Source organism: Vicugna pacos, chromosome 7 (genome assembly GCF_048564905.1).
Source record: "Vicugna pacos chromosome 7, VicPac4, whole genome shotgun sequence".
Lineage (NCBI taxonomy): Eukaryota > Metazoa > Chordata > Mammalia > Artiodactyla > Camelidae > Vicugna > Vicugna pacos.
In genome coordinates this window covers 74,755,159-74,774,409 of record NC_132993.1, presented here as the reverse complement: position 1 = coordinate 74,774,409, position 19,251 = coordinate 74,755,159, and the positions used below count along the sequence as shown (strand labels likewise).

The following is a 19,251-nucleotide window of genomic DNA, read 5'->3' as shown; positions in this document are numbered from 1 at the left end:
CCTAACACTAACCATGCTGGTGGTCGCCTTCCTCGCCGTTGCACATCTTGCTTAATTATTTCTCTTCCCTGAATGGCCTTAAGGTTAATTTTGTATTCACGTGGGCTGTTTAACTGAGGGGCTCCAAGCACTTTAACTACGCTCTGAGTTCTGGGCTTCTTCACAAGCTTTAATTTTCATGACCGTTCACATTCCATTCGGATTGTTTGTTAAGAAGTAGGTCGAACTTTATCTCACCTTATAGAATCTCACTGTTGCATGGTTTCCATTTTACCTTTCACTTACCTGTATTTTGAAGGGTTTAATGTGCAAAGCAAAAACAAATTTTGAAAACTAAGACAGACCCACTGTCTTCCCTCCAGTCTTTCGAATATACGTCATAATTAAAAACCTTTTAGTCTGTCTCATCCCCTAAGTCAGTTTCTTTTTCTGAACTTACCTTTTTCTTGTGGAAACTGAGGAACACTTGGATCCTTGTTGCCCTGGAGCGTGGGACCATCAGTTAGCAGACAGCCCACCGAAAAAGTCAAGATGTGCCGTGACCTACACAGACGGAGGGCTCATTGTGCACTTCCACCGTGTAATTCTTTCTGGACAGTTAAAAACAACTCCTCTTTTTTTCTCCTGCATTTTGACATTTCATACTGAATGCTCTGATCTCCAGAAAATGTGATTATTTATTCAAACTAATAGAGGAAAAGAAGAGTTTTAGAATTCAATGCTGCTAAAGCACATTGAAACCAAATCCTGGTTTTAATGTGTGTACAATTTTGTATATATATTTTCATCAAACAAGGAAGAAGATTAAACAAAATTGTTATAAAGGAATGTGCCTTTCAGGGATTAAGTTTGCATCACTGATAAATAAAAGTATCACTCTTACCTCTTACAATGTATGTTACTACTGTAGCCAACTGGGACTCCATGTTTCCACCATCTACTGAATCCTTTTTCTATTGTAAAAAATATTTCTCCCAGGTTTCATTTCTGTATCAGGATAACCCTGAGAAAGCACATTTTTCTGTTTTGAGGATTTTTTTGAGGATTTGTGACTTCCTATGGAATTGTATGTATTTACAAATGAAGTTTTTTCTCTTAAAGCTTAGCCTTAAATACATGAATAAGAAAGCTTCTGCTTGCAAACTGACTTACTTAATAATTAAGCATGGTGGGGGTTATGCACATTATAAAACCTGGCTGGGGGGAGGGGTGTGTGGGCAAGGGGAATAAAAACCTGGCTGAATTCAAATATATCAATAAATTGTTAGGAACTTATGAAATAAAAATACTAGTAAAAATACTTGCTGAGAATTGTTCACCCACTGTAATTTTAGTCATGTAAAATAAGGATGAAAACTAATGAATAAAATATTTTCAATTAAGGGGAGAAATAACCTTGTGATTTTTTTTCTTCTTTATTTAGAAAAATTATAAAATTTATGCTCAGAGTAAAAAGTTCAAACAATAGAAAGTGTACATAGAAAAGTCATTCCCTCACTCTCCAGTCCTATTCCCAGGAGTTTGGGCGTAAGTCTAGATATGCCAGATTGTTTCTATATGAATGACAGAAGTGTTCTGTCCATATATAAGCATATATTGTGTTTAAAAATCCATAAATGGGATCACATTATACATATTTTTCTTCAACATTTTAAAAAACAAACATTTCATGGATGTCTTTCCACATTAGCACATTTCCTTTTGAAGACTAGACAGATGATTTAACCAACTGCTTTTGGATGGATTCTGACAGATCCCAGCACATTACACAGAGCACACTGACCAGGGGCGGGCGAGCGCTAGGAAGGTATTCCTGACAGTCTACAGGCTTCATGGACTAGAACAGAGTCTGCGGATTTAGGACAGACCCGAAAGCAACCTGGCAGGTGGGCTTGGGAGTACAGGTTCTCATCTCTGCTGAAAGAACAAGGTCATTCCTAGGGCAGTTATGAAACGTGCTAATGCCACCTCAGACAGTGAAGGGTAGCTTACACATAAAAAAGGTCACTGTCACTCCATGCAGAGGAAATAACTGAAGTGTTTCAGCAAAAAGCAAAATAAAAAAAATGGTTTTAGAACAAGCTCTTGTGTTAATTTGGTGTCAATAACATGGTCCAAAATAAACCAGAAAGACCATGGCAAGTTGTAGTTGTGTTAAAGATAAAACATGACACTTACTGTTTCAATTCAGTAGCTCTAAGAAGGTGAAAAATGAGAAGTTTATGTGAATTACGTCTACACTACATTGCTCTTTGGAAAAAAAATATGACCAACCAGTTAGAATTTTGGTAGCATTGTTACCTTTTCCTTCACGTCCGCATCCTGGTGATAAACTAAAGCTCTCATTTTCTGGGCACATTCTTCTCCATATAGCAGGTAAAACAGTGAACCTTTAGTGAAAGTAGGGCCAATAACTAAACAGCCTTCCTTTTTGAGACAGTTATTTATATTCTGAAATAGCGTGAGAACTCGAAGAAGAATCTCCTTTGCTACATGGCCATCATAGAGCGAAAGGAATGATGAATCCACCTGAAACAGGAAACAGTGAGTGTTAAAAATATACGAAAACATTTTCCATGTATATTTTCACATTTTAAAACTGCACTGAATACATTAAAAAAAAATCTTGTCAGAAAATTATCCCTAAAACTGCGTAATATAAATGTGTAAAATCGGGAAAAAGAGGTTTTGTGTTTTGGCTCAAAAATACAATTTCCTTGGAATCCTAGAACGTAGTCATTTGGACAAATACCCGTTTCCTTTTTAAGATCCATCGCACAGTCATCATAGACACTCACTGATTCAGCAGACATTAGCTGTACTTACAGTGCGGGGCACGGGGCTGAGCAGGTGAAGACGACAGGGCCCCTGTGCTACGGGAGCCGAGGTCCATTCTACCACCGCAATACCTGTGCTTCCTTCAGAACACTTAGCACAGCTTTTCATTCTCTTGCTCACTTCTCACGTGTGTTTGTCTCTTCTCCCTAGACTGTAAGCTCCATGAGGACAAGCACCGTCGTGCCGTCCTCACTGGCGTATGCTGCCACTCAGCCCAGCCTCAGGCACACAGCGGGGACTCCATAAATGCTACTGTTTCAGGGGATGCTCAGGTGCACTGAACATAAACAGGTCGAGTACAAAAGATGTGATGACCCAAGTACCCCAAATTGGATAAAGTCAGAAACATAATTTACTATTGCTAAGGAGAACTTTTAAAAATGATTTTGAAATGTGAACTATATTCATCACAGAAACTTTAGGAAACTCATATAGGCAAAATGAACCAAAAAAACCCCCCGAGATAATCCCTGTTAATATTTTGGGATAAATCTTTTCCTACCTGATCTGTCCAAATCTATGTATTTGTATTTTTATAAAACAAGTATGTAGGCTATTTACTTGGGCACCAAGTAGTCCATCTGTCATGGCTGGATTTTCAGACAAATTCAAAAGCAGTTTCAAAACTTGAACCTGAAATAAGAATACGGGTTTATTTCAGATCAGCAAGCATGGATTTTCTCTCCCTGGCATGCTGTTCCCCCAACCGCCCCCCACCAACTATGTCCACATTTTAAAACCTGCCTATTCTTCAAGATCTGACTCAAATTCTCTCCACTCATGAAACCTCCATTCATCTTACTTAAAATCCTTAGTTTCCCAATTACACTTTAGGGACATAGGGAGAAAACAGTGAATGTCTTCACTAGCCACCCCCCACCCACATACATACCCAACACAGGGTAAGTCTAACATGTAACATAAACGATCTTTACTATGATTACTGTTAAGTAAAAGTACGATCTTTGGAATAAAAAAGAAATCTCTCAAAGCTCTGTCTACTTCTACTTAAAGTATGAAAATTCAGAGATAGTTTGGTTATGAAGACTAACAATATGGCCCCTTTTAGTAGGTTACTATGATTCTTGGAGCTTTTTTAATGTGTAATATTTTATAATCATTTAAATAGTAAGATAATAATCAGCAAACAAATATTAACTTTGAGCTGACTAGCTAAAATATCAGCATTCTTACCACTTGTAACTGAAAAGTCAGTAACAAAAACATTCAAATAGAATTCTTCCTTTAAAAACAGAGGTCATGTAAAACTATACTTTCTACAAGATACTTGAAATGACGGAAAGTTAGAAGCAAGGAAAGGATACTCAAGTCAGGAAAAGTGACCACTGTGCTCCACTAGACCTGGGGAGGAACAGATGTCATTCCATAAGCCCTTTTTAGGTGACCAAGGCATGTGTTTACGGCAGAACATTTCTTTTTTTAAGTACAGAAAAGCACAAAGGAAAAGGAAATTCACCCACATTTCCCGACCAGAAACAGTAACTATAAAGTTTGGCATTTTCTCTCTGGTCCTTAATGCACAGATCCTATATACTCACACATTCCTTTGATCAGGCTGTACATACTAACTTGTTAATTAAAGAGGAATATGTGAGAATTTGCTTAACTTTACTGTTTCAATTATTTTTAAAATATTTATAAATACACGGTCATGATAAATTTCAAACAGTGCAGAAGAGAACAAAGTAACAAAAGCCACCATCCTGTCTGCCTGTCCCACTCCCCAGCAGAAACCATCGGTAACAGTTTCTTGTCCACGCGTGGACCATGTTATGTAAGCACATGTTTTATAAATTACAGCCTCTTAAGGTAAAAGAGTGAGGACGACTTCTGATCCTTCTTTAGTGCGCCCCCTGGTGGTCACTGTCAGACCTGGTCCAGCCTGACGAGGAGTAAGGAGATTAAGTGTCAGGAAGAAGAAACACTCCAACGTCAATGAAGTTTCAGTTAGGAAAACAAGGATGAGAGTTATGAAACAGAATGGTCCTGAACCTATGAAAAAGCCTGGATGAAGTCAACAAAATCTAAAAAGGCTCACTAGTCATCAATGAGGACAGGTTGACAACAGGGAGCAGTAAGAGCAGTATAGCTAGTTAGTAGCCTGAACTAAAACTCCATGCTGCTGTGCTCCACAGAAGTGAGGAAAAAAACACAGATACAACTACAGATTAAAAAGCTACATACATGTATTTTGTTTTCAACAGGGCATTCAGTCCTGTTTTCTCCTGTCACATGCGCCATCTTGTGGTAACTCCAGAACATTTCTTTTAAGCCATTAGTTTTTTTTTAAATTTTTGTTTGTTTTTTGGGGGAGGTAATTAGGTTTTCTTACTTATTTTTTAATGGAGGTGCTGGGGATTGAACCCAGGACCTCATGCACGCTAGGCTAGCACTCTGCCGCTGAGCTATGCCCTCCCCCAACCACCATTAGTTTTCTTTGTCTTCATGGCAGATGCAGCAAATTCAAGGTTTATTCACTTTCATCTTCCATTATCTGCATTTAGTTAAAAATCAGTATTAAACCCAAAAGGTTATTAGAGTACAGTGATATCACTTATTAAAAATAAAGCTTTTAAAAATTCATCTTGCTTATTTACTAAGAAAATATCTAAAACAGGTACATTTTCCCAAGAGTTCACTTGCAAGCTGGAACTTTAAACTCATTTTTTAATGGAGAAACAATCGGTGGTTAGGTTCACAGAAAGACCAAAAAAGCAAATTTTCTGTCCCAGAAATACCATACTAGGCAATGTAATGGAAAAACAAAATAAAAATAGAACATACTATTGTGGTGTGAGTCACCTTTTAAAAAGTCATAAAATGTATTAAAACACACACCATGTCTGGGACAGATCTATACAGCTCCCAGGCCAAAATGGCCTGGCTTTGAACTCAGTGTCCTCGGGAGGTTTGGGGCAAGGCAGCTACAAGAGAAGCAGAGGAGAGATTCTCTTCTACAGCTGCAAGGCCACGGGGTGGGGGGAACGGAGTCTCCCCAGAGGCTCAGGGGCTGGAAGTTCCCTTGCTGCAGTGGAGAGGGGTGTTGGTGGGTGCATGCATTTGGGAAATTGCCTACGGATGGGGTAATATTGCTAAAATATTGCTAATATGATGATTCCATTTAATTCTGAATGCCTCTAGGTACATCTTGGACTAGATCCAAATAAATGTGGCCACTGGAAATGCACACAGCCCATATGAAAACATCTCAACACATTTGAAAAGGTCTAAAAGTGAGGCTCTCCTGTAATCACAGTTTGATAACCTCAGAAGTAACTTCAGTGAAGGGGACTATCCAGAGTCTGGCTTCACACCCGGGCCTTCTAAAATGCTCGTGCATTTTTCTCTCCACGGTGCCAGAGAGCACAGACCAATGCAGCAAAACGTGGATGACTAAGCAACTCAACTGATCGGAACCTCCAGGTAGGCCCCTTCTGTTTCCAGGCTGCTTCCTGACAAATGGCGCTGGATAAGAATGCACACCTGTCTGAGGGGTTTGCTCAGGTGATTTCCACAGGGTGTCCCAGTTAACCCAGCTCAATCTGCGTAACAGGTCAAAGTGGAGTGCAGAGACGTCCACGACTAAAGCTTAGAAGCGTAAGGTTTAGAATGATTTTTCAACAAATAATGGCTGAATCAAACAAAATGTTTGTTAACCCTGAAGTAAGCAAAAAATGTGATTACCCAGCACGTCACTCAGAGATTCCTTTCAATCAGGATGGCCCTGTATCTGGTTGAGGGGGAGCTAGCTAATTCATTTCAATAAAAAGTAAACTGATTTTCAGAAACACAAATGAATACCAATCTATTGATAACTAAAATAAGAGATTATTTTCACACATTAATTTTGAAATTCAGTACTACGGGATAAAAATAATATATTTTCTGAGGCCCATGTAAGGGTTTCCCTTAAACTTTTTACTTTCTCTTTCTGAGGGACATCAACTAGGATATAGGTGACTTAAAAATTCAATTCCAATCTTAGTAAGCTGGATGCAATAGCTCTTTGTACTTTAAGTAATGACAGCTTCCTTCATACCTTGGTGCTTCCATTTCCTGTGAGCAACACGTGGAACAGGTCTGTAATGTAACTGCGAAGCATGTGCTGGTGGTCGTTGGTAACTGTCATGTTTGTTAACAGCCTCAGTCCGGCCAGCTGCACCGCGGAGTTCAGGGGGCCAGACAACACATCCTCGCAGACTTGATTCACGTACACCTGAAGGTGGGGGAAAAGGGAGCATCTTAGAAGCTACTGAACAGTAGCTTTTATGCACAGTGGAGCAGGGCGATTATTCAGGATGAGACTGTCTTCTTGAGAAAGATGGCATTTCTATCCAGCCCTCAACCGTGGGCGACCTCCTTTTAAAGCTGCCCTTGTTCACAGCAGGCGCCGTGCTGGGCCTTTTATAGAGATCCCCCCGTCATCCCCAGGACATCGCTAACGAGGGAGCGTTATTAGGGCCATTTTACAGATGAAGACTTTAAAGTCTTTGAGGAGCCTGGATCCCCTGCTCACCTTTATCAGTCAGTGGAGCAATGTCTAACCCCACAGACCAGGATCTTAACCCCAGTGGGGGCTCTCACTTGTTGGGAGGCTCTCAACTCAGTCTGCCTGTCTGTGTCTGGGCACACCAGGGCCAGGAGGAAAATGTGTGGGGCTGTTCTGCACCATCAAGTCCCTGAACAGTAGGGTCTAGGGGCTACATCATGTTAGAAGAAAAGAAAGGGGAGCGGGGAGGACAAAGTAAAATACAACTTTTCTTTAGAGTTCTTTCTTTCAGAAGCAAGCAGAGGCCAGACTACCGGGCCCAGGGTTCTGACTTACCGAGGTGTATGTACATGAACTACTCCTTCCTGATACCGTAAACCACTGCTGACGAAAAGTAACCCAGTGCCAGTGGTGCACCCATGTCACACAGGACAGATCTAAGGTAAACCCAGGGTAATGGAAAGTTTTCTGAAACTCTGTTTTCTGTCTGGCCTTTCCAGCTTGGAAACATTACGTCTTAAAAATAATTGGTATTCACCTAAGTCTGAATTCCACCAAAACTTCTAACTGGTAAGAAAAATTTCCTAATACGAAATTCTAAGAAATTACCAATTTTCCCATGAGCCAGTACTGACTTGAAACTATCCAAATGTATCCATGTTACCATCGAAACTAAAGTAAAAGCAGTGAAGCAAAGAGATTAGAATTTTTAATCTGGTTTCAAGATCTAAGTAGTATTTACAAATCAGTCTGGCTCTCCTGGGTCATAGTTTTATTAGCTATCCATCCTTCAAAAAATGGCATTTCCTTAGCCCTTTACAAATCATCTATTTTCATAGGATGCTAATGTCTTTCAAAGCATTTCCTAAAATGTGCTGAGCATGCACATCCTTATTACCCCTGAATCTCTTCAGTTCTAGCGACAAGATGACCAAACGGCCCAGCTCCGTTACTCCTGGAGCTGTGCCCACCTCACCTTGGTCCTTTCTCTTGGATTCCCTCGTTCCTCAACTCTGCTGGGAGAAACTTTACAAGTTCTGATGAGCGAGATTCTTAAGAGCTACCTTTTACAGAAACTTGTGAATAAGATGCCTCATTTCTGTGTATTCAACAGTATTTTACTTACATTTTTCCTTAAAGTACTTCATCATGTTCTGCCTTGAATTACAACTATTTGTGGACTTGCCTTGTCCCTCCTTCTGGCTTTCCTCAAACAAGAGTTAATCATGTTCATTTCTAAACTCTCTAACAGAGAGCAGGAGCTCAATAAATTTTTAATTAACGTCATTTCCTAACTTACTGTGTCTTTCTGCTGATGTTATCTGATTCTGCCCTGGTTCCTTTACCTCATGGATTAAACTGAACCCCAAATTCAAAAGTCCACTGCACCTCTCATCGGCTGGTTCAGGTCCCTCCCTCCTCTGCCTCATTCTTCATAAAAAAAGAGCAAAGGAACTGAACAGACATTTTTCCAAAGACAAACAAATGGTCACCAGGTTCATGAAAAGATGCTGAATATCACTAATCATTACAGAAATGCAAATCAAAAGCACAGTGAGTTACCACCTCACACACAAACCTCACAAACTATTAGAAGGGTTATTATCAAAGAGACAAGAGGTAACAAGTGTTGGTGAGGATGTGGAGAAAAAGGAATCCCTGTGTACTGACAGTGGTTACAGCCACTGCAGAAAACAGAACAGATATTCTTCAAAAAATTAAAAACAGAACTACCATATGAGCCAGTGCTCCCACTCTGGGCATATATCCAAAGGAAACAAAATCACTCTCTGGAAGAGGTATCTGTACCCCTGTGTTCACTGCAGCATTAGTCACAATAGTCAAGACATAGAAGTAAGTGTCAATCAATGGCAAATGAATAAAGAAAATATGGTCTATCTACATAACGGAATATTACTTATTTATAAAAAAGAAGAAAGTCCTGCCATTTGTGAAAAATGGCTGGACCTTGAGGGAATTATGCTAAGTGAAACAAGTCAGACAGAGAAGGCAAATACTGAACAATCTCACTTATAGGTGGAATCTAAAAAAGTCGAACTCGTAGACACAGAGCGTAGAACGATAGGGTGAAGGAAATAGGGAGATTCTGGTCCAAGAGTACAAGCTTAATGTGATAAGAGAAGTTAAGTTCTGGGGTCTAAGGTACAGCAGTGTGACAGCACTTAACAGTGCTATACTGTATACTTGCAAGTTGCTAAGAGTAGCTCTCAAATGTTTTCACCACACACACATAATTAGATGAGGTGATGGAGGTGTTAGCTGATGCTAGAGTGGTAATCATTTTGCTATATATATGTATGTGTAGCAAATCATCATGTTGTATAGCTTAAACTTACACAATATTCTAAGTCAATTATATCTCAATAAAGCTAGAAAAAATACAGGTAATTCTTGGCTACAAATTTATAAAGGATGGTCTGCTACAGTTTCATTATTTTCCTTGTTACTTTCATTTACAGAAAACCTTACACATTTGTGATTTCAGATAACTTACCTTTATCTTGATTTGATTTTCAACATTCACACTCAGGTTATTCAGTGCATTTAAAGCTTTCTCTTTGATACTCTGGTTGGGACTGTTGATTTTGCTTCCAACGACTGGAATACCACCCAGTTCACGAATAACGACCTAACGGGAAAGACACAGGACCACGACTTCAGTATGCGGCCCCCTTCAGGATATTCTTCACATCAACAAATACAAATAAAAATTAATGACTCTTGGAAATAGTGTTCCCATACAAAATCTATAATTCCTATTTTTTAAAAAAAGCTTACCATTCATAATTTTACAGGTAAAGAAAATCAAGCTCTGTATATTTAAACCACAGCACGGAGATATACAATGAAGATTTGCAGAGCTACTGCAATGATCTCAAGCAATGTACAAACAAAATTATTTTACCCTGAAATAAGTTACATAACTTCTCTATCACAGGACAATATAAAATGCATTAAAGTTTAGGACACTAGTGTTTAGCTAAAATGTATACTTTGGAATACTAACCACTCAAGATGTTAACAGATGCTCCATTAAAAAAAGGGAGGTTTCATGGTTAAGCAAGTCTGAGAAACTCTGGGTATAACAAGATCAAGCATGTCTCTTTACTGGGACACATTCCTGTGTTCCTGTGCTGGGAATCTCCAAGAGGGGAGAACTGAACATAGTACCTCCACGGACTCTACCCCCAAAGAGAGCCGTTTTTCAGTTGGGGGCGTCCGGAGGAATACTTATTAAATCTGGAGGAATTAAAGTTCCACACAGCTTGGAAATGCTGCCCAGATTCTCAAAGGAAACATAATTTGGGGATTTCTCACAATCAACTGCAGCACTATGTTCCTAGCTGCCTTTGTCTCAACATTGAAAAAGGCTTTAACCTCTTCAATTCTTACAAGAAAAATAAGCTGAAAATGACTCTTGTCAGGCCAAAACATGCCGCTTTATCAGAAAGACAGAAAAAGAAGCTTTCCCTCTGCAATTCCAGGTTCTTCCCAAGGATCTGTGGGTACCAGAAAACAGCCCTTTCTTTTTTAAACCTGTACTGTTAGAGCGGATGAATGCACTGTGACAGCGGGACACCAACTCCCACTACTCAAGAAAGCTACTGACCCACTCTGACCACCGTTTGTTTCAGAGGAATATAAAACTACGGCATCAGAAATACCCCCAATACAGGCATAAGCTCGTCACCATCTGTTGTTTTTGTCTGCCTGGCACCCCTCTATCCAATGAGGCAGACACAGCCCCTCCTCCATCCCACACAGCCCCTGGTGGGATTGCTGGTCAACCGTGTTCACATCCATCCCTGCCATTTCCGGCTGGAGGATGTGCACGTGAGCCAGGCCTTGCTAATTGTGGTCCTGGGTGCCTGGGCCCAGCAATGGATCCAAAAGGTTGGCAACTGATCCTCGCAGAGCAACTCCACCTTTTGGATCATGAGCTACAGGGATGAAGGCTTGAAGAGGCCAGTGGCTTTCTTTCCATCCCTGTGAAGAAAACCTCTTTGTGGCTGGAACAAAGACCAATACACAAGAAGCAGGGGGTAAGAAAAGACAGAAGACAGGGCAAGAGAGATCTCTGATAACACCTGAGCCATGGGCACACTTGTGCCCGAAGCCAGTGCTATTCTCGGAGCTCACTATTTTCCCTTTTAGGTTTAAAATAACTTAAGTTGGGTTCTGTCACTTGCAGTACACAAATATTCCTTATATCTCCCTGTAACTCTCTAGAGCTATACAGTAAGTAAACTTTGACACGCTGGAGAAAAAGAGCCTGAAATAAAGTATAGATTCAAAATAATTTTGCATTCATGACAATGTTGATGAATTCTTAAGTAACTACGACACGTTTTACTTTTTCTCTACACATGGAGAGGGGAGAAGGAAGCAGAGGCCGTTTACACTGGCCCGTGGTTGTCAGAGCGTGGACCAGGGACCACCTGCATCAGACCCAACCTCCTCAGCTCCGTATACGACGTACAGCATGCAGATGTTGGATGCTTTCATCGCTCTATTATAGCACTGCTGAATTTTAAATAATTAAAAAGGCCATGCAATACGGAGTGTTGATTCGCTACTAGGAATGTGATGCCAGTGACCAATTTCACAGGGATCTAGAAGACTATCACTAACTGTGTTACTATCAGCTGTGCTTTTCAGAAGTAAACTAATGTTACGCTGTAAGGACACACAGCCACACTAACAATGAAAAATCTGCGGCTCTGGGAGCTTCAGTAACATACCGGGATCACAGCTGTGGCTGGCGTGTGAGAAGGGAGAGCGGAGGCAGGGCACTCACCTGGTTGGCGGAAAAGGCTGCACTGTTCCCCACGGTGACCAAAGCTCTTTCGATAATGGCTGGATCCTCAGTTGACTCAAGCAGGTAAAGGAGTTTCTGAAGCTGTTCAGCATTTAGGACGTCATCATATGAGCCATTGGTTAAGTCTTCTGCATAAGAATAAAGTTATTTAAAACTCATTTAAAATCAATATGAGACTTAAATTTTCTTTTACAAGCAATACTGAATGCATATTCTGATGCTAAGTACACTTTCAAGCACTTTATATGCCTTATCCCATTTCATCTTCAAGTGACCCTTGGAAGAAGATACTCTTATAATTCTCAGTTTACAGGTGGAATACTGAGGCTTATAGACATTAAGAAATTAGCCAACTGTCACCTGGCATTTCCCTTTTAGTAAGGCGCTGCATGCTAACAGCACTTTCTGTGTCTTCTTTTTAAAAATCAAGTACACTCATCCAGGGGAACACTTCCCCACAGGCACAGATTCATTAAGAACCAGGATTTGCATGAAGCATAACTATTTTGATCAGTTTTTTTTTTTAAATTGAAGTACAGAAAGTTTAAATGCTGTGTCAATTTCTGGTGTACAGCATAATAGTCCACTTTTACATATATATATATTCATTTTCATATTCTTTATCACTGAACACAGTTTTAAGAGTGCCTCAGGCCAGAGGAAAGGCTACGAGAGTAACCCAGTCATGCTGCCCGTGAGGCCATTTTGCTTGGCTTATATGAACGAGGAGGCAGAATGACTGGGATGCTGGAGTAACAGTCCTGCTGGGGGTGAGGACAAAAGCTGTCATCCTGAGTAAAAGCTAGCATGGCCAAATGCTGGATATGCTCAGGTACTTTTAGAATTTATAGCTTTAATCTTTAAAAAAAAAATACTCTTTACAGAAATCACCACAGGAAAAACAAGCCATTTTTATAACACTATCATTGTGTTATAGACATAGAACGATTCCTTCAAAATGAAACTACGGCAGGGAGGGTACAGTTCAAGTGGCAGAGTGCACGCTTAGCATGCACGAGATCCTGGGTTCAAAGCCCAGTACCTCCCCTAAAAATAACAGAATAAATAAACCTAATTACCTCCACCCTCAAAAAAACCTAAATAAATAACTCACTCTTCAAAAAATAAAAAATAAATTACCCCCTCCAAAAAAACTACACAAACAAAAAATGAAACTATGATCACAGGTCAGACAGTGCAAGTGTCCACAAGACGGGGTGGGAGGGTGGGGAGGCGGGAGGGGTAGGTGGGAGGTAGGTGGAGGGGTGGGGGGAGATTACAACAACAGGTGCTGTATGTCACATCTGCGCCTTTTAAAAAAGTGTCTCTCAAATTATTAAAAGTTGTTATCTTTTGATGCTGGGATTATGACTTATTTTCTACCCTGTGTTCATGAGTACTTATTTTTTTCTCCACAATAATATGTACTTTTTAGTAACATGTATTATTACTCTTGTAATTTAAAAAATTGAGTATATTGCTTAAAGAGCAATCACAGACAAATATGAACAAAACGGACAAGTTTAGATTATGGGAACCAATAAATGATATGATGTCCTGAGGAAGCCAAATAAGAAAGCAACTTTAGGGAAATCTAGAAGCCAAAAGGCCAGCACATTCCCACTCCCACGTCTTATAATCAGAGCCCCTGGACCCCAATGCTATGCCTGAATCCACTACCTGCCTCATTTACATTTTATGAAAGCACCTCACCCAAAGAATACGCGAAAAGGAAAGTGAAAGAATGACAAAACAGCAGATTTTCAGAATGGAAAGACTTTTGGGGGGGGTTCATAAAAATCTCTCATTTTACAAAGGAAACTGAGGCCAGGAGTTAGCAGAGACCAGAAAAATGAAAATATAAAGCTGCAGACAATCACTTAAACTCTTCTCGGGTCTCAGTTTTCTCATCTGTATACTACAAGGCGTGGCTGAAGACTATAACTGGTTCCCAAAGCTCCTAACTGCTCTGATGCTGTGTAACTTTATACACATTCACATGGCAGAAATATAAACTTAACTCATCCACACTTCTAAGGTATTTCAAAATCCTGCAACTGCCTTATATATTTTCCCACAAAGCCATTAAAAAGGTTGTATAGATATGTAAATTATTTATAAACAGCTAAACAAAATTTTACAGAAAAAAGTGTAACATCATAGAATTTTCACCTGTAGAAGGAGGGGCAACGTGGTAGTTAAAAGTAAGCCAAGGCTACTACTCAGCCATAAAAACCGACAACATAATGCCATTTGTAGCAACATGGATGCTCCTAGAGAATGTCATTCTAAGTGAAGTAAGCCAGAAAGAGAAAGAAAAATACCATATGAGATCGCTCATATGTGGAATCTAAAAAACAAAAACAAACAAACAAACAAAAGCATAAATACAGGACAGAAATAGACTCATGGACAGAGAATACAGACTTGTGGTTACCAGGGGGGTAGAGGGTGGGAAGGGATAGACTGGGATTTCAAAATTGTAGAATAGATAAACAAGATTACACTGTATAGCACAGGGAAATATACACAAAATGTTATGATAAATCACAGAGAAAAAAATGTGACAATGAGTATGTATATGTCCATGAATGACTGAAAAATTGTGCTGAACACTGGAATTTGACACAACACTGTAAAATGATTATAAATCAATAAAAAATGTTAAAAAAAAAAGTAAGCCAAGGCTAAATAAATCTAGTTCAAATTCCACGTAAGCTACCAGCTGAGAGACTTAACCTCTCCAAGCCTCAGTTTCTCCATCTATTAAATGGGAGTTAATAGTGCCCACCTTAAAGCATTTCCGCGTTTCGGGATATGTCCCCAGGAGTGGAACTGCTGGATTATATGCATTTTTCTTATCAAGCTAGCAAAGACTCCAGGACAATGATGAATAACAACTGCGATATCAGCTGTCCTTTTCCTGTTCTTGAATTTAGTAAGGATGCTACTAGTGTTTTACCATTAAATGTAGTATGTGCTTTTGGTTTTTGATGGATACTTTCCATCAGTTAAAGAACATTTCTTTCTATTATTTCTAACTTGCTGCAAGTTTTTATCATAAGTGATAATATTCAAATGCCTTTTTTTAACTGGTCTAGTTGATTTGCAAAGTGTTAGTTTCAGGTGTACAGCAAAGTGATTCCGTCTTATATATATATATTCTTTTCCATTATAGATTATTACAAGATACTGAATATAGTTCCCTGTGCTATAAGTAGGTCCTGTTTATCTATTTTATATATAGTGTGTGTGTGTACATGTTAATCCCTAACCCTCAATTTATCCCCCACCCCCAGCTTTCCCATTTGGGAACCCTAAGTTAACTTTCTTTTTAATTATAGAGTCATCATGTGTTTTGGCTTTTAATCTATTAATGCAAAAAATTACATCAATATATTTCCAATATGAATCATCCCTGTGTGTCCATTTGGTCTTGGTATATTATTACTTTAATTGCCTGACTGATTTGATTTATTAATATTTTATTTAGTACTTTATACCTTTATTCATAATTGAGACAGATTTATAGTCTTTTCATGCTCTCCCTGTCAGGTTTTGTTGTCAGGTTGTTGAATGAATTGGGAATATTTCCATCCCTTTCAAGCTCTCAATCTTAACAGTACAGGAATTACAAATTCCTTAAATTTTAAGACAAAGAAACAATTACTTGATTCATGTTCAAGATGGTGACATAGCAAGATCCTGAACTCACCTCCTTACACAGACACACCAAATCTATAGCTACATATGGAACAGTTCCCTGTGAGTAAAATCTAGAAACCAAGTCACTCCTACATGTTGGGCAAATGAGAAAACAACCCACTCTGAAAGGGGTAGGAAAGGCTGAGACACAATCCTGCCATCAACCCCACCCTCAGAGCAGTGACACACGGCTGGCAGGGAACTCACAATTCCTAGGTTCTCCTTGAGGAGCAAGAGGTTTAGGACCCCACATCCCTAACATCATCTAACACATAGTAGTTGACACAGAGGGTCAAGCAAAATGAAGAAATAGAGGAATATGTTCCAAAGGAAAGCAAGATTAAAACCTCAGGAAAAAAACTTTAATATAATGCAGGTAAGTAATTTACCTGATAAGAGTTCAAAATAACATTCATAAAGATGCTCACCAAACTCGGGAGAAGAATGGACAGATGCAGTGAGAATTTCAACAGAGAGAGAGGAAATATAAGAAAGTACCAAACAGAAGTCATGGAGCCGAAGAATACAATAACTGAACTGAAAAACAGACTAGGTTCAACAACTAGACGAAGCAAAGAAAGGATCACTGAACTCTAAGGCAGGGCAGTGGAACTCTCCGAATCAGAGTGACAAAATGAAAAAAAAAAACAAAAACAAAAACAAAGTGAAGATAGCTGAAATGACTTATGGGGCAACATGAAACAGATCGACATTTGTATTATAGGGGTCTCAGAGGAAGCAAGAAAGGGGCAGAAAACTTATTTGAAGAAATAATGGCTGAAAACTTTCCTAACATGGGGGAGGAAACAGACAACCAGACCCAGGAAGCACAGAGAGTTACAAACAGGAGGAATCCAAGAGACCCACACCAACACACATTATAATGAAAATGTCCAGAGTTAAGAGACAAGGGGAAAATCTTAACGGCAGCAAGAGAAAAACAAATTGTTACATACAAGGGGATCCCCACCGTGAGAGTATCAACAGATTTTTCAGCAGACACTCTGCAGGCCAGAAGGGAGTAGTGTCACATATTTAAAGCACTGAAAGAAAACTGTCAACCAAGAATACTCTACCCAGCAAAACTGTCCCTCATAAATGAGAGAGAGATGAAGAGTTTTCCAGGCAAGCAAAAGGTGAAGTTCAGCACCACTACACTGGCCTCACAAGAAAAGTTAAAGGGACTTCTTTAAGCTGAACAAAAAGGTGCTAATTAGTAACAGGAAAACAAATGAAAGCATAAATACCACTGTTAAAGATAAATATATAAACTCAAAATAATCTGATGTTGTAATGGTGGTGGGTAAATCACTTATAAAGGTTAAAAGTCTAAAGTAGTAAAAATAACTATAAGTATAATAATTTGTTAAGGGATACACAAGATAAAAAGTTGTAAATTTTGGCATCAAAAACATAAAATGTCTGTGTGTGAGTAAAAATGTATAGCTTTAGAATGTATTCAACCTTACGTTGTTATCAACTTAAAATAGACTGTTATAACCATTACAGAAAACCATCAAGTCATAAAGGAGGAGAGTAAGAGAAGAAAGGAACAAAGGAATTACAAAACAGCCAAAAAACAATGAGCAACATGGCAATAACTCCATACCTATCAATAATTACTTTAACTGTAAATGGACTAAATTATCTAATCAAAAGGCACAGAGGGGCTGAATGGGTTAAAAAAAAAATAGCACCCAACTCATTTTCTAGTCCTGGCATATTTTCCCACAGCACCAAGTGATTCTCAAACATCAGCTGCGTGTCCTATAATTCAACTAAATTATGACACTATCTTCCTGGAGATTATATCAGATCCCCAAAGTTAAGGCCTGTATCGTACAAGGTTCCCCCCTGTCCATGACCACTTTAGAAGCAAGCTGAAAGTCCAAGGTTGTCACCCATGCTTCTGACTGATCAGGTATAGAGTGGAGGTTCAACAACCTCCTCTGTGGGTTTGATTAATTTTCTAGAGCAGCTCACAGAACTCTGAGAAATAGTTTACTTACTAGGTCATCAGTTTATTATAAAAGGATGTAGCTCAGAAACAGCCAGATGGAAGAGATCCAATGGGTAAGGTATGGGAAACTTCCATATGTTCACCAATCTGGAAGTTTTCCAAACCCCAACCTTTTCGGTTTTTATAGAGGCTTCATTACATAGGCACAATTGATCAAATCATAGAACAATGGTGACTGACTCAACCTCCAGCCCCTAACACCTCTCTAGATGTCAGGAGGGTGGGACTGAAAGGTCCAACCCTCTAATCACATGGTTGGCTCCACTAGTAACCAGCCCCATTCTCAGATGCTTTCCATTACCTCAGTAATGTAATGAAGACACTTTACCTCTGACATCACTTAGGGAATTCCAAGGGTTTTATGAACTCTACCAGAAATGGGGGTGAAGACCAAATATATATTTCTTTTTTTTCCACCTTCAGAAACTTTTTAAATTGAGCTATAGTTGATGTACAGTATGAGCTGCAGGTGTACAATATAGTGATCCACAATTTTACAGGTTACATTCAATTTATTATTATAGAAGATTGGCTCTCTAAATACATATTTCTTATCATAAATCACAACATTACATGAACTATATGCTGCCTATAAGAGGCTCACTTCAGTTCTAAAGAGTCACACACTGAGCAAAGATTAAAAGTGAAGGGATGAAAAGATACTCCATACAAATGGAAACCATAAAAATGCTGGGTAGCTATACTTACCAGACAAAATAGATTTTAAGACAAAGATTATAATAAGAGACAAAGAAGGTCATTATATAATTATAAAGGAGTGAATCCAACAAAAGCATGTAACATTTGTAAATATTTAAACACCCAACACAGGAGCACATACATGTACAAAGCAAACATTAACAGAGCTAAAGGGAGAAATAGGTGGCAAGACAGTAATAGTAGGGGATTCAAAACCCCACTTTCATCAAAGGATAGATCATCCAGACAGAACATCAGTGAATAAACATTGGACACATTATACCAGATGAACTTGACCTTTTACAAAACATCCAATTTAAAGCAGCAGAATACGAATTCTTTACCAATGCACATGGAAAATTCTCCAAGATAGATCATATATTACATTAAAAAAAAGTCTTAATAAAGAAGACTGAAACAATACTAAGCATTTTCTCTGCCCACAATGGTATGAAACTATAAATAAACTACAAACAGAAAATGGGAAATTCACATATATATGGAGATTAAGTGACATGCTATGGAACAACTAAATGCATCAAAGAAGAAATCAAAATGGAAATCAAATTTATCTTGACACAAATAAAAATGAAAATACAAAACATCAAAACTTACGGGAAACAGCAAAATCAGTTCGAA

At 38.9% G+C, this 19,251-nt stretch overlaps 1 protein-coding gene across 9 annotated transcripts in view; it reads right to left on the bottom strand.

Annotated features, from left to right (window-relative positions):
* Window positions 1-19,251, bottom strand: part of ARMC10 (armadillo repeat containing 10) — a 33,715-nt gene that overhangs the window by 4,905 nt on the left and 9,559 nt on the right. For 2 of the 9 annotated variants that reach the window (XR_012074560.1, XR_012074559.1), the window contains exons 2-7: window positions 12,168-12,316; window positions 9,864-9,998; window positions 6,899-7,075; window positions 3,400-3,471; window positions 2,302-2,529; window positions 440-1,021 (exon numbers count right to left, since the gene is read on the bottom strand). Coding sequence is in view for 1 of the 9 variants with exons in the window: in XM_031679593.2 (XP_031535453.2) it covers window positions 2,278-2,529; window positions 3,400-3,471; window positions 6,899-7,075; window positions 9,864-9,998; window positions 12,168-12,316 (785 nt within the window). In the remaining 8 variants the exon portion in view is untranslated. Of the gene's footprint in view, window positions 1-439; window positions 1,022-1,391; window positions 2,530-3,399; window positions 3,472-6,898; window positions 7,076-9,863; window positions 9,999-12,167; window positions 12,317-19,251 lie in introns of those variants that run through there. The other 7 variants (XR_012074561.1, XR_012074562.1, XR_012074563.1 and 4 more) reach the window with 7 other exon arrangements.